The sequence below is a fragment of the Nuphar pumila genome, chromosome 16 (assembly GCF_984573655.1).
Source record: "Nuphar pumila chromosome 16, dmNupPumi1.hap1.1, whole genome shotgun sequence".
NCBI lineage: Eukaryota > Viridiplantae > Streptophyta > Magnoliopsida > Nymphaeales > Nymphaeaceae > Nuphar > Nuphar pumila.
The window spans coordinates 10,678,315-10,693,367 of record NC_143264.1 but is presented as its reverse complement, the minus strand read 5'-3'; the positions used below and the strand labels follow the sequence as shown (position 1 = coordinate 10,693,367).

General features: G+C 38.0%; 1 protein-coding gene across 1 annotated transcript in view; it reads right to left on the bottom strand.

The window, feature by feature from the left end:
* Positions 1-1,574: 1,574 nt before the first annotated feature.
* Positions 1,575-15,053, bottom strand: part of LOC149812906 (uncharacterized protein At1g32220, chloroplastic-like) — an 86,372-nt gene continuing 72,893 nt past the window's right edge. Inside the window, exons 8-10 of the mRNA XM_089991714.1 lie at positions 4,230-4,272; positions 2,050-2,141; positions 1,575-1,963 (exon numbers count right to left, since the gene is read on the bottom strand). Of these exons, the coding sequence (XP_089847840.1) occupies positions 1,796-1,963; positions 2,050-2,141; positions 4,230-4,272 (303 nt within the window). The 3' untranslated portion in view covers positions 1,575-1,795. The remainder of the gene's footprint in view (positions 1,964-2,049; positions 2,142-4,229; positions 4,273-15,053) is intronic.

Below are 15,053 nucleotides of genomic sequence, written 5' to 3'. Positions count from 1 at the left end.
TTTTTTTATTTATTTATCCCCCCAAGAAACGACGTCTGGGTTCGAAGACCTGGCCGTGCTGGCTCAACTTGCCATACCTACCGTCGTCAGCCAAAGGTATAAAGCTCCAAGGTTAGGACTAGGGGTGGCAAAACCTGACACGACCCGCCAACCCGCCTCTTAGGCGGGTTTGGAAAAAATGAACCCGTTTAATAAATGGGTCAGGTTCGTGTTAGGGGTATGCCAACCCACCTGACCCATTTAATAAACGGGTTAGGCGGGTGGGTCAACCTGCCAACCCGACCCGCCAACTCGTCTGCCAACCCGACCCACGAACCTGAGAACCCATTTACCCGACCCAACCCATTTATTAAATGGGTTGGCGGGTCGTGTCGGGTTACCCGTTTATTAAACGGGCCGGGTTCGCCACAGCCGACCCGTTTAATAAACAGTTCGGGTTCGGGTTGAGGTATGCTGACCCACCGACCTGACCCGATTGCCACCCCTAGTTAGGACCCTCACCCCTGGGGCCTATGCTTGACGTTTGGCTTGCACAAGTGGCACTGGCAAGAATTGAACCTTGACTACATGGCCTAGGCCCCACCACACCACGCCAAACCCCCTCGGGGTGTATGTCCATGATTTTATTATTGTCTCAGCCTAATAGTTTTACTAATCTGTTCATGCTTTTCCTTTATTAGACATTTGTCATATTCTAAACTATATGCTATTGAGAGCATGGTGATAACCTTGCTCCTCAGGTTGGTGGAGGATTTGAATTGATTTTGGGGAACTTAAAAATCTTGTTGATAGTTTTGGGATAGTTAGTTTCATTCTTGTTTATGTTATTCTAAAGTAAAATATTTTTTAGCATCTCTACCTTATTTTATATCGCTGACCCCAATTGTTTTGGGATGAAGGCGTAGTTGTTGTTGTTGTACCTTATTTTATGCGTGAAGAGGTTACTTGCACTACTTGAGCTCATTAGCCAACTTTCCTTCTCACTCTTGCAGTTAATTGAATCCTTTTAACATGAACAGAAGGCTGTGCCTTCATCCCCACATTAAATATTTGGTTGTGGCATCCAACCATGCTTGCAATTTGATGCTTCTAGTCAACGATTGACTTGCTGAATGATTGACTGAACACTAATAAACGAAAAATGACCGTACATGGCAAAAAATGATGCGTATTATGAAATTTCTTATAATTTTCACTAATTTTTTTTGTCTAAAATCACAAATATCCGGTTTTAAAAAGTCCTTTTAACCTTATTCCCATGTGTAGTTTCTAAATATATGTGAATTTTCTTTTAAATATGTAATTATTTTTTACATAACAATCTCCGTATCTCTTTGATCTATTATCAAAAACTTGCATTTTTATAGTTGTTGAAAAGCTGAAACATAAGCTTGTAAGTTTTCTCTTTTGAGTCAGAATCGAAAACCTCTCTAGGGTTCCTGTTTCTAAGTTCTAATACCGTAGGGCGAAGCCAATTAAAGCTTGAATCCTAGTTGGCTCCTTGTCACAAGAAAAGATCCGGCAACATTATCTGAAGGAATAATCACACCAAATCAAACTCATCACAGGATTACTCAAACAAATTAGCGAAGAAATTCTAAATTCAGAACGGAATAGCCACACAACATAAATAGGCATTTTCAGCTGCTGATGAATTGATGCTTGATTATTATACCGATCATTCAAAAAAAAAAGATGACCATTGCAAGGGAACTTTAGCGTGATCGCTTACCATCCAAAAGCGAAAAAGGATGTACATAAAAAAGTTTTTAAAACAGAAAAAAAAAACATGAACTTATTGCCCATATCGCAATATACCAAACACATCGACAATGCCTGGCGGGAAAGCTGGATCGGTTGCACCCCTAACTGCAACCTTTGCAACAGAGGTCACATTCACAGGAGGTGTGAACACTGGTCCTACAAGGGGGAGTTGACTGAACGGTTTTGCATGTTGAAGAATCTGCCATGGTAAAAATGGATGTTCAACTTTTGGCATGGTAAGTGAAGAGTAGGGTTTCACTGAGAATGAGAGGGGTGAGGATTTACCATTTCCAATGGTGAACCAATAAGGCCTAGAGGCACTTTCATGCTCCCGACCTGTCGAGTCCCATATATGAATCCTGGCCTAAGAATTACTCCTGCGAAAAAATTCATTGACAACCAATTACTCAAAATATAGGATTTGAAAGTGATAAACCAGTGACCAATATTAGTTAGTCGGAACCATCAAATTCACTTATCTCAACCAAGGGTTTTGGATAAAAAAAACCACAACTTAATTATAGGTCACTGTACTTGCATAATACCAAAAGAGAAAAAGAACAAGATAGATGCATCTAGCCAGTGAAGCATGGAAGTGCAAGACATGCCAAAAGAAACAAGATGGGAAGCATAAGTGTTGGTAAGTTTCAGAATATCATAATCTTTCCAGATTTATGGCAATCTTGTTCTCCCTCCAAATTAATTCAATTTATGTTTCACACAAGGTAGAGATGGCCTTCAACCCATCTAAATATGGGTTTCCTCCAATCTAGAGCTTGTTAAGATCACCCTTAGTGAGAGTAGGTTCTTGCGATCTTGCTGCCTAATGTGCAAGAACAAACTTGCTCATGTAAGCGTGGGTGGAAGAGTGAAGTATAGGGCCTGGTCATATCTTGAGAGCTCAATCAAGTCAACCCATTTCTCAACAGCAGAATCTCCGTAGTGAGACTATTGAAGTTCTAAACAAAATGTTTCACCCACACCTCTACGCATCAGATCTTGAATGTTCAAGTTTTTGTTTATTTTCATATTTGTCCCAACATGAAATACTTGTTATCATGAGCATTAATAGTGCACTGGAAGTGAGAAATTAAATGCTCTAAAAGTTAGTAGCTCCGTCTATCAGATGTGAGAACCTACCATAGGCAACCATACCAAGGTTGAGCATGATATGCAAACAAGCTTAAGAATGAACAGAGCAAATTTACATAAAGAGTAATACCAAAACATTGATAAGCAAGCAATGACACATGCTTGAGGAGAATCTAAATGCTTACTTTACATTAAGCAAGCCAAGGCACAACCCCTGTAAGGCAAAAAATCCTGCTTGGAATGTCTATCCACTAGGCACAAAAGTGCTTCAGGTGCAAACCCATTCATAATAACAATATCCCTTGAAGGATAGGAACCACTACAAACAATAACTGCACTTGGTTTAGATACGAGTTAAGGCTCATCACATGCCCAACATCGAAGTGATCTCCCCTATGAGCACGTGGTTTTACCATACACAGGTAAATGATCTATTCAGCTGGCCATCCTTATTCTACACAATATAATATATGCACTACAAACATTGCACAATTATCATAATTTTCTAATTCTTTAGAAATTTTACATGTTTCTAATTTTCCAACAGTTTTCTTGAGAAAAAACCAAAACTTTCAATTTATCAAAAGATTTTCCCTTGCAAAGATAATCTTGAGACAAATATTTATGTTTCCCTTAAGCTTCCCCTGTTTAAAGAATAATGCCCCATAACAAGTATATTCTCCTGATTGGTGGTAACCAGGCTCAAATCCTTGCTCCATAGAATTTGTTTGCGCAACACATCATTCACAATTCTCTGGACAAAAGGGAATAAAAACCCTTGACAAGCAGATTTTGCACTTAAGTGTCATTGCTATTGGCAACGAATTTTAACAGGCTTTACTGGGTGGAATTTTATAAGAGACCAACTTCAGGCACACAGTAGATCCCATGGATAATAAAAAAGAGAATTAGATTACTGCAAATACCTAAACTTCAATAATGACCCCATTTTCCAGTATGTATTCTATAATATGCACAGCAGCAAATGTTCAAATTGCTCAGTGAAGCCCAAAATTTCACCAAAGTCCAAAGTTTTAGACATGTAACCTATTTCTTCCACCTAAGCAATCTTTCCTACCCACAAACTTCTTTTGTAGCAGAAAGACTAAAATATTATATCAAATTTTATTCAAGACATGTACAGCAAAACTATGATCATTCACTGAATTTAGTTGAGTAAAATTTGCATGCCAATGCATCCCGCATCCCAACTCAACCTTGTAAGCAGAGGACAGAAACCAAAGTCAAGTTCAAAAGGATAAAAGTTATATGCAGAAGCATATTCATATATGAACTACCATCAGTGAAACAAATGGCCTTAAGCAAGTAACAGATTCATAAAACCCATGAAAAGTAGTATGTAAGGAGCTGACCTCCATATGGAAATTTTGCCAATAGTTCTGCTTCAGTGGCTTTCTGCATCCACAAATTTCTAGTTAATCTCCACAAGCAGTAGATCCAATAAAGCATCACAATAGTCCATGTAGCATCAACACCAAAGAGAATTGAAACCAAATTTGCGAGACTTGAACCAAAATGTTAATAGCCTGCTATAGTAGCATAACACAACGCAAGATAGGATATCAACATTTTGTGCACTCCTAAAAAATCCAACAGGATGGCTACAGGTATCAACTTGAGGTATAATGCCAGGATTCAATTTAACTAAGCACCAATTATCTTTTCATTTTGTGAAGGAACAATTAACAATTCCTTTGTTAATTTGGTCACTTAATTGGCAAAAACAAATCTACAAGCCCTGATTTTAGATGCATATGCAATGGTGACAACACGAGCTATTAACTTTGCCCATTTCCCATGGTAAACAAATAATGTCAGGAGGAACAAGCCAAAACAGTAAACTTCTGATTGCCCTACATGCTGATTGACACCAACGTCTTGAACCATGTTCCAATCAATGGAACTCATACCTTGTTATCAGGCACATATTCATCTGTTCAGAATCAATATGCTTCTGCCTGTTCTCTCATTACAAGGTGTCTTTCTAGATTTCTATCTGCTCAAGGGTAATTTAGCTTGGCGCCCATTGAGATGTCAAATGTTGCACACTTAGGCATGTAATGCCTATTTGTTTACGTTAATTGGGATATTCTTGTCTAGTTTTCATGGCATTATAGCAGTTATTACTCAATACCTATGTCACATAAGTGTGGGTGGGAAGGGTGGGACTCGCAGTTTCAAAAAACTTGAGTGCGGGGCTGAGTATATATTATTTATTTATTTGTATATATAGTGTGTATGTGTGTATACATATTTATGTATACAGTATAGATAAAACTGGACTCGGTTAGGGTTAACTGAGCCCAGTTTCGGACAGAAATGGACCCCGGTGCAGTTAACTGCACCTGACACTACGGAAGCCGTGTCCAAGTGTCGCACCTGCACGGATACGGGTGTGTTAGCCTTTTAGAAGAGTCTATGTTACATAGCTCAATACAAAGGTTGAACCTTGTGATTGAAATCTCTGCCTGTCTCCCTTTGATTCTGCAGTTCTCTCCTCTATCGGTCAGGAAAATGAAACCAAAAATCTCTGAAAAACCCCTCAAAAGTCTTTCTTATCTGCAAACCATTTCTTCCTTAAGAACAAATTAAATTCAAGCATGTATAACCCAAATCAAGCCATGCGTATCAGCGCCCATTTCTTAGTTGAGTTGAACAAAAATCAATTCATCATAATTTATCGAGCATTTAGTTTCTTTCTCTACCCAACTCTTTAGTCATCTTTATTAATTGGATGAATTGTTCTAGCCATAGTCACAAACAATAGTCTGGTCTACATCTCGGCAAGACAATTCTCACAATAATATATGTTTATTTGATAATTCTCAGAAAAAATCTCAGGAAAATCATGGCACTTAAATTTTAAAAAAAAAATACAAAAACATAAATAAGAAAATAATAATTTTAGATAATTTTTATTATGCATGTACAAAATATAACAAAAAATAAAAATAAATAAGAAAAACATACTTGAGATATAGAAAAGAAATAAAAAGTAAAAGTAATTCAAAATATCGTGATATTATCATGATATCACTATAAAATTATCTTTGAAAACAACACGATAATTTACCTTTTAAATTGATTTTGTAAAAAACAATTTATAAAGCAGATATTTTCATTTTATCAGTGACATCTATGACTATGGTCCAATTTATTTGTTTCAGGAGTTCCAATTTTTTCTCGGTTTTATGACTCCAGGGCCATACCTCAAAAGTGTTTGAATTGCTCCTCAACCAGCTATTTCTTAAGCAGTTGAAGAAGTAGGGCAGACACTTTGGCAAAACCGCAAAGGGAACTTTGTCATGTTGAGAAGTTGTGTTGGTCTTTTTAGATCTAGAAGGATGTAAAATGATCCTAAGGTAGATCCTTTACCAAGTTATCCATGTTAGCCCTGAAACTGTGGAGAAATGAAGAATAATGCTAATCAAGATCCATACCAAGTCATCTGTTGGTTAGTGTGTGGGCGTGCATGTGTGTGTGATTAAGAGTGTTTCAGTAGACATGAATGATCATGGGATTTTTAGTAGATCATGAGAATTTTATAGATGTGCATTCATGCTTGAAAAAAACAGTTTGAAGTTTGGTTACATGAATTTTGTGGACAACGGGTCAAGCGTCCCACGGGTGGGCCATAACCTGACCCGAAAGGGTCGTGTAAGACTCGTGCTTTAAAAAAAAAAATGTTTTGGATCCAGGAGGGAGGGGTTTTTTCTTTTTAAAACACCTGACCCCCCCCCCCGACTCTTGCCCGTGCACCCTCTCTCGCACGCCGGAGATCCCTGACCCCGACCCTCTCGTCTTCTCCCTCTCGTCGGCACACAGAGACTCTCCCCCCCCATCAGGTTGTGAAAATCTCTACAAAAAGAGATTGTGTGTAACACCACAATACAAGAAATACAAAGAGTGCACAAAGGAGAACACTCACAAGTGCACGGATACACATGCACAAAAGCATGAAACAAAATGAGCTTCAATTCATAAGTTCCCAAGAGGGGCTTTACAAAAGCATTGATATTGCATATGCTCTCACAAAAAAAGATATGTTTACAAGGGCCACTAAGTCCTATTTATAATGCAAAAAGAAGCCACAGGGTGCAGCTCAATATGAATGTTGGAGCTGCACCCAACGGTCACATTTGTGACTGTTGGGGCAGCTCCAACAGCTATATGGAGCTGTCCCTTTCACAACAGTCAAAAAGAAAAAGTGTAAAAAGAAAAAGGTGTAAAAGGCAAAAGTAAATAAAAAAAGAAAAAGTAAAAATGTGCCCATTAGGGTGGCTGACACCTATTGAGTAAAAAGACTGAAATACCCCTGATGGGTATTTTAGTTTACAGTTAAAAGAGACATGATATTTTAACACTCCCCCTCAAACTTAGGGTGTCACGACCGAAAGTTTGCCAAGAAGGAAGTTAAATCTTGGAGAACACAGCGCCTTGGTGAAGAAGTCTGTCAGTTGATATTCTGATGTAACATAAGGAAGGTCAATGGTTTTTCTTAAATATTCTTCACGAACATAGTGGCAGTCCATCTCGATATGCTTCGTGCGCTCATGAAATGTGTGATTTTTGGCAATGTAGATTGCACTTTTATTATCACAACATAATTTTGTGGGCCCTTGAACTTGAATATTCATATCTTCAAACAAGTTGCGAATCCAAACAATCTCCATGGTAGTAGATGCCATGGCTCTATACTCAGCTTCGGTGGATGAAAGCCATACTTTTTGCTGCTTCTTGCATCTCCAAGAGATTAATGATTCACCTAAAAAAATACAGAAACCAGTGGTGGAGTGACGATTATTTGTGTCACCTCCCCAATAAGAGTCAGTATAAGCAATTAAACTTAATTCAGACGTAGAAGATAGAAATACTCCCTTGTTTACTATACCCTTTATGTATCTGATGATACGAAGGATGGCGCTCATATGGACTGTAGTAGGTGCATGTTGAAATTGACTAGCAACATGTACTGCATGAGAAATATCAGGCCTGGTAATGCTGAGATACATTAGGGATCCAACTAGTTGCCGGTAAGGTGTGGGATCTTTTAGGAGAATCCCATCATCAATCTTCATCTTTGAACCTACTATTTTAGGAGTTTCGCAGACCTTGTCATCTGTGATTCCTGATCTATCAAGAATCTCACAAGCAAGTTTAGTTTGAGACAAAAAATAGCCTCTCTAAGAATAGGCAACCTCAATTCCCAAAAAATATGTCAGAAATCTCACAAGCAAGTTTAGTTTGAGAAAATAAATTTAATGCTCTTGATTCCTTTGATATCATCACCTGTTATTAACATATCATCAACATATAACAATAATATAACAATCCCTGCATCAGATTTCTTAACAAACAATGCAGTGTCAGTATAGTATGAAGTGAAACCATTTTCAGTCATTACATTGTTAAAGCTATCGTACCAAGCTTTGGGTGCTTGTTTCAGTCCATAAAGAGCTTTACAAAGACGAAGAACTTTATTTTTAGGGATTTCTATACCAGGTGGAGCATCCATGTAAACTTCTTCATTAAGATCTCCATTTAAAAAGGCATTTTTGACATCCATTTGGTAAATATTCCATTTTCGAATTGAAGCAATGGTGATAAGACATCTGACAGTAACCATACGAGCTACTGGAGCAAATATCTTTTCATAGTCAATCTCATATTCTTGACTGTACCCTTTAGCTACAAGACGAGCCTTATACATTTCAAGAGAACCATCACTCTTAGTCTTGACCTTGAACACCCATCGACATCCTATAGTTTTCTTGCCATTGGGAAGAGATTGAAATTCCCAAGTGTTAGCTTTCTTAAGAGCTTTGAGTTCACTCTTCATGGCTTCTCTCCACTCAGTACATTGTTTGGCTTCTCCAAAAAAATTTGGTTCAAAATAAGAGTGAATGACACTCAAACAAGCTCGATATTTAGGAGAGGAAGAATCAAAAGATACGAATCTAGAGGGAGTCCTTCTAGTTCTTTCAGTTCTCCTAGGATGAGAATCATGAGTGGAAATAGTCTCACTAGGTTCACTATATAGTTCAATAGCACTCCTAAAGGTGCTTCTATCTCTATGAGAATAAGTGATGGGTTCTCTAGATACATTTTCTTCTTGAGGGGTAGAAGGGTTAGAGTTATTGTTGATCACAACCATTTCATTTTCACTATTATATGTTGATTCATCATCACTAGAGATATCATCATCCTTAGATAAAAGGTCAAAAAGAAATGAGTAATCAGCATTTTCTAAATGAGATTCATTTTTTTCAAAACCACTATCATTTTCCAAAAAAGTTACATTCCTTGAAACATATAATTTATCATTCTTAGAGTCATAACATCGAAAACCTTTTTGAGTTTCCGAATAGCCAAGGAAAGCACAAGGAATGGCTTTTGGTGAGAGTTTATCATTTTTATCGGTAAGAACAAAGCACTTACAACAAAAAACTCTCAACCTATTATAATCGGGTTCTTTTTCATATAGAATCTCAAAGGGAGAAATTTTATCTAAATTTTTGGATGGAAGTCGGTTGATAAGATAGACGAAAGCAAGAGTCGCTTCGGCCCAAAAATTTTTAGGAATATTTTGGGAAATGAGAAGGGTTCTAGTGGTTTCAATGATATGCCTATGCTTGGACAATGCCACAATCCTCAAGATATTTCTTAAACTCATTAGAAAGATATTCACCTCCGGAATCAGTCCTAAATATCTTTAAATTACTATTAAATTGATTTTTGATCATCATATGATATGTTTTAAAACATGAAAAAACTTCATGCTTATGTTTGAGAAAATATATCCAACAATATCGTGAGAAATCATCCACAAAAATCACATAGTAAGCAAAACGACCTTTGGATATGACAGGTGCTGGTCCCCAAACATCCGAGTGAATAATTTCAAAAGGTTTAGTACTAAACATAGTTCTTGGTTCAAAAGATATACTTCTCATTTTTCCAAAAATACAATCATTACAAGAGAAAGTATTTTTACAAAGATCTTTAACAAAATGTAGATAGGATAACTTGGTAATGTTGGGATGACCAAATCTCTTGTGCCAAACATTTATGTCTTTATGTTGGGCCACATTACAAAAGGTGTTTTTAGGAATTTGAAGAAAGTCCACATAGTACAAGTCTCCTTTCCTAGAGTCTTCCCCAATCAATCTCCCGGATCGGTGATCCTGTATTAAACATTTATTAGATGAGAATTGAATGTTACACCCAAGGTCTGTGAGTTGAGAAACGGAAAGCAAGTTTAAATTTAATTTTGGTATAAGTCTATTTTTTGGAATAAAGAAGTTTTGGGTTTTAAAATTTCCAATTCCATTAATTTCGAGAGAAGTACCATCCACGGTCGAAATAACAGAAGGTGACACATTTTTAGAATACTCGGAAAGAGATGAAATGTTTGGGGTCATATGAAAGGATGCACCCGAATCTAAGAGCCAATAAGTTTTACCTGGAGGAGAAGAGGTGGATACGGCGGCACCGGGAATAGCTCCCTTTAGAAGAGGTTGAAGAGCCTCCACAATTTGATTGAGAGATAGAGCTTCTTTTGAAGATTCCTCTTTGGATGGTTGAGATGTAGTTGTCATTGCTAGAAGTTTCTTCCATTTTGGGCAAACCGGTTTGATATGACCCGGTTCTTTGCAAAAGTGACACGAGATTTTGCTATAATCTCTTCTTCCTCCTTGATTACCTTGATTTTGATTCTTAAAATGAGGGGGTCTATATGTTCTTAAATTGTTACCGGGTCTAGAAACGACATTAACACCATCACATTCTTCTTGATTTGTGGACATTGCAAGCACACTAGGATTTTGCTTGCTAATGCTCATACGGGTTTCCTCTCCACTTAATTTAGTTAAGACATCTTCAAGAGAGGGAGAGGTAAAAGAGGATAGGAGAGAAGATCTTATTTGCTCCAACTCGGGCCTTAGCCCATTCAAAAAATTGAAGAATCGGTCTTCTTCTAATTGCTTATGACGAAGCTCTATGGCTTCTCCACTCCACTTGGGTTCAAGCATGGCAAGCTCATCCCAAATTGAAGAGAGTTCCGCAAAATACTCTTTTATAGACATATCACCTTGAACAAGAGTTAACGCTCTCTTTTGAAGATAATACTTATAGGACAAGTCCCTAGAAGTATACATCTTCTCAAGATACTCCCACGCTTGAGAAGCCTTTTTAAACTTTATAATGTTGGCATTAATCCTTGTCTCAACGGAAGAGAAAATCCAAGACAAGATCTTGAAATTCTTCATTTCCCATTCCTCATGTTTCCTACTATATTCCTCAAGAGCATTAGTTCTTTCATCTCCCTCAAGGATTTTGATTTCCCCTTCTTTAACCAAAGTAATTTTAGGCTCTGGTTCCGGAATCGAGCCTTAAATGTAACCCCAAAGCCCTTTCCCTTTGATGTGAGCTTCCATATTTCCGGCCCACACGTGATAATTTGAGCCATTTAGCTTGAAATCAAGAGAAAAATGGGAGTCTTTCTCACCCATTAGAGAGGAAAGAAGAAAGAAAAAAATACGTACCACAATAAGATTTTAAATCTTTCTTGTTGTAGTAATCTTCTAAAATATTGAATGAAGAAGAGTCTCCACTCCAATCACCAAAAAGTTGAAGGCACGTTTTCCGAGGCACTTGATATTGAGAAGAATCACACCAATTTCTTTCTCCAAACAACCATGCTCTGATACCATGTGAAAATCTCTACAAAAAGAGATTGTGTGTAACACCACAATACAAGAAATACAAAGAGTGCACAAAGGCACAAAGGAGAACACTCACAAGTGCACGGATACACATGCACAAAAGCATGAAACAAAATGAACTTCAATTCATAAGTTCCCCAGAGGGGCTTTACAAAAGCATTGATATTGCATATGCTCTCACAAAAAAAGATATGTTTACAAGGGCCACTAAGGCCTATTTATAATGCAAAAAGAAGCCACAGGGTGCAACTCAATATGATTGTTGGAGCTGCACCCAACGGTCACATTTGTGACTGTTGGGGCAGCTCCAACAGCTATATGGAGTTGTCCCTTTCACAACAGTCAAAAAGAAAAAGTGTAAAAAGAAAAAGGTGTAAAAGGCAAAAGTAAATAAAAAAAGAAAAAGTAAAAATGTGCCCATTAGGGTGGCTGACACCTATTGAGTAAAAAGACTGAAATACCCCTAATGGGTATTTCAGTTTACAGTTAAAAGAGTTTTAACACAGGTACGCCGGCCTCCTCAGGTGATCTCTCTCTCTCTCTCTCTGGTTTTCGGTGGCTGCCCATGGCAGCCACTACAACGATACCAGGGAGCTGCCATTGCAGGCCACTGCAGTCGGCAATGGCCTAGCTGGGGTGGGGGAGGACAGAGCCCTTCCCTCCTTTTGATTTTAGGTATTTTTTTCGGCCACCTCAACGATGGTGGCCGGTCATCTTGAACCCAAGCCAGGCTTGAGTTTCGTCCTCTCTCTCACACCACCAGAGGCTGGCAGGGGCCTTCGGCCCTGCTCTGCCCCTCTTCCTCTTTCCGCAGTGGCTTAGCAGCGGGCCTTATCCTCCTTCCCCTTTTCCCTTGAGTTTTCAGGCAAAAAGGCAACATGCACCCCTACCTCCTCATTGTTACCTTAGACCACACACCATCAGTTGGTGGTTCTGCTGCGACACAAGTGTCGCTTATTCTGTTAAATTAAGTTGTTGCATCGTTCTTTTTGCAGCATGATAAAATATCTTTTAGCACACCACATCAACGCAACAGATGCGACATGTGTACCAAGGCACAATCCCTTGAAAACCTACGCTCAGAATTGTCAGCGAGTCCGACCATCTCCGAGGTAGAAAAAAGTTGTATACGAGGACAAATGACAAAATACTTCTAACTTTATATATATATATATATGTTTTTAACTCAAGGATGCAGTTTTGCGTATTCTTGTCCATTTAAAATTATGTCATTTACTTTGCCGTCTCGCTGTTATATACATAGGCTACTGCTTACGCAATTTATTTAGCCAATGTACGGTTTTGTATATCGTGCATTGCTTATACAATTTATTTAACCAATCTGGGGTTTGGTACATTGTGCATTGCTTATGAAATTTATTTAATCGATGTACTGTTTCGTACATCATGCACTGCTTACGCAATTTATTTAGCTGATGTACGGTTTCGTACATCGTGCATCGCTTACGCAATTTATTTAGCTCGATGTGTGGTTTTGCATATCGGGCTTTGCTTTATGTCAATTACTTTGTCGTTGCACTGCAATGTGCATAGGCTTACGTTTTACTATATATGTATTTTATATACATATATATGACTTTATAAGGTACGCGTACTCCTGCCTACTTAAGATTATGCGTATATTTAATGACGCAAATTTGCGCATCCTTGCCAAGTCTATTTTTAAAAGGTTTTCACATGGGAGATTTTAAAGCTTGTATTATTCATCGTCTCGAAAAGCAAAACAAGTATTTGGCATTTGCATATTCGAAACTGAGTCTTTCCCTTAAACCTGCGTAACAGAAAGGCTTCGACTACATAGCCCTAAGTGGTACGTACATTCGATCCTTCGTTTTGGTATAAAAAATGACTCGGATATTCTCAGCCTAAACCACGAGACTTTAGAAATTTTTAAATGATGTTAAGGTTTCTTTATGAGAAACTAATATCCCTCTCATCGTAGTGGTACTATCAGACATGTACGACATGTTAGTACTATGATGATTGGATGAGAAGTTTATGGTAACCTCGTAGCATAAAAAATACGCGATAATTAAAAGAAAATCACATAAATGATGATGATCACCTTCACAGGTAAGATGCTCGATTTGGTTTAAACGACCAGAGCATGTAGAATGGGTCGTCAGTTAAAATAGAACCTGACATACCCATTCGTCTCTTTGATTCCGTCAAGAGAGATGATGGGATGGTACAAAAACTCTGATGAACAGGTTTTTAACAACTACACTCCTCGAGTAGCAATGACGCGGTGTCCCCGGTCATCGGAGTTAGAGGACTAGGCTACCAAAAATTATCCTAGGTGGTAGGTCCCAATGACTTGTGCAGAAGTATGGATGCATCCCTTTAAACAAGTGGCTTCTAGGGAATTCTCTCTCGGTCATTGGCCGCCCCTTAGGAGCGTACTAGCTAGTTGTCTGGGGTATTAAAATATATAGAATAACAAACCTTCGGGCAGTTTCAGTTGTTTCTACATTTTTCTTATGCGTACCCTCGAGATAAGTAATTATCAAAATAAGATTATCATGCTTATTTTGTTTATTCTGAACTACACATCACGAAAGGAACAACGTATATGTTAGTTTTGTTCTGAATTTTGATATCTATGAGCTTACCAGATTTTTATAAGTCTCACTCACTTTATGAGGTACAGGTGATGATTAGGTCGGTACGACAAGCGATGACACGATGACGTGATGATATCAAGATCCCACTCTTTCTCTGATGTTTCGCTCCTAAAGACATTTTGTAATTTGGTATAAGGGTTTCTTCGAAATTCCACTTTTCGTGTAAACTTTAATTATTAAAAACCTCATTTTGAATCTATATGATTTCAATGATTGTATGGAGATACAAATCCATTGTGTAAAGGAAAGTTGTAATGCGCCCAAAGTTCATTGACTTGTTATTTCAAACACCATTTTTCGTTGAACTGCCATTTTAAACTGTGAACAAAGATTGATTACAAAGCTTTCAAAAATTTTCCTAAAAAGTTACAAGTTCAAGATTTTGGGGCGTTACAACTTGGTAGCAGAGCAACAGAGAAAACATTGATTCTTGATGATCCGGCATCTGCATCGCACTGTAAGTATTTATTGATTAAGTTATTTTTATCTATCCTGATTAAAGAAAAATATTTTGGTTTAGATGTCATACAATGAGATGATCGAGGCAATATATACCTTCATCGGAGCAGTTGAAGAACTTCAATCAATGGTCCAGATCCTGAATCATAGGGTGGATAGGTTGGCTTATGAAAGCACCAACCTAGGACGACCTGATAACCGGATAGGATGCCGTCAAGCTCACCCGGATCAAATGTACCCTCAGGATCCTGTTAATTGTATCTTTTGCGGCGAGGTGGGTCATTCTGTGAAAGAATGACATCTTAAACAAGGTCACGACAAGAGACAGCTGGCCATGCAAGGCCTGAAA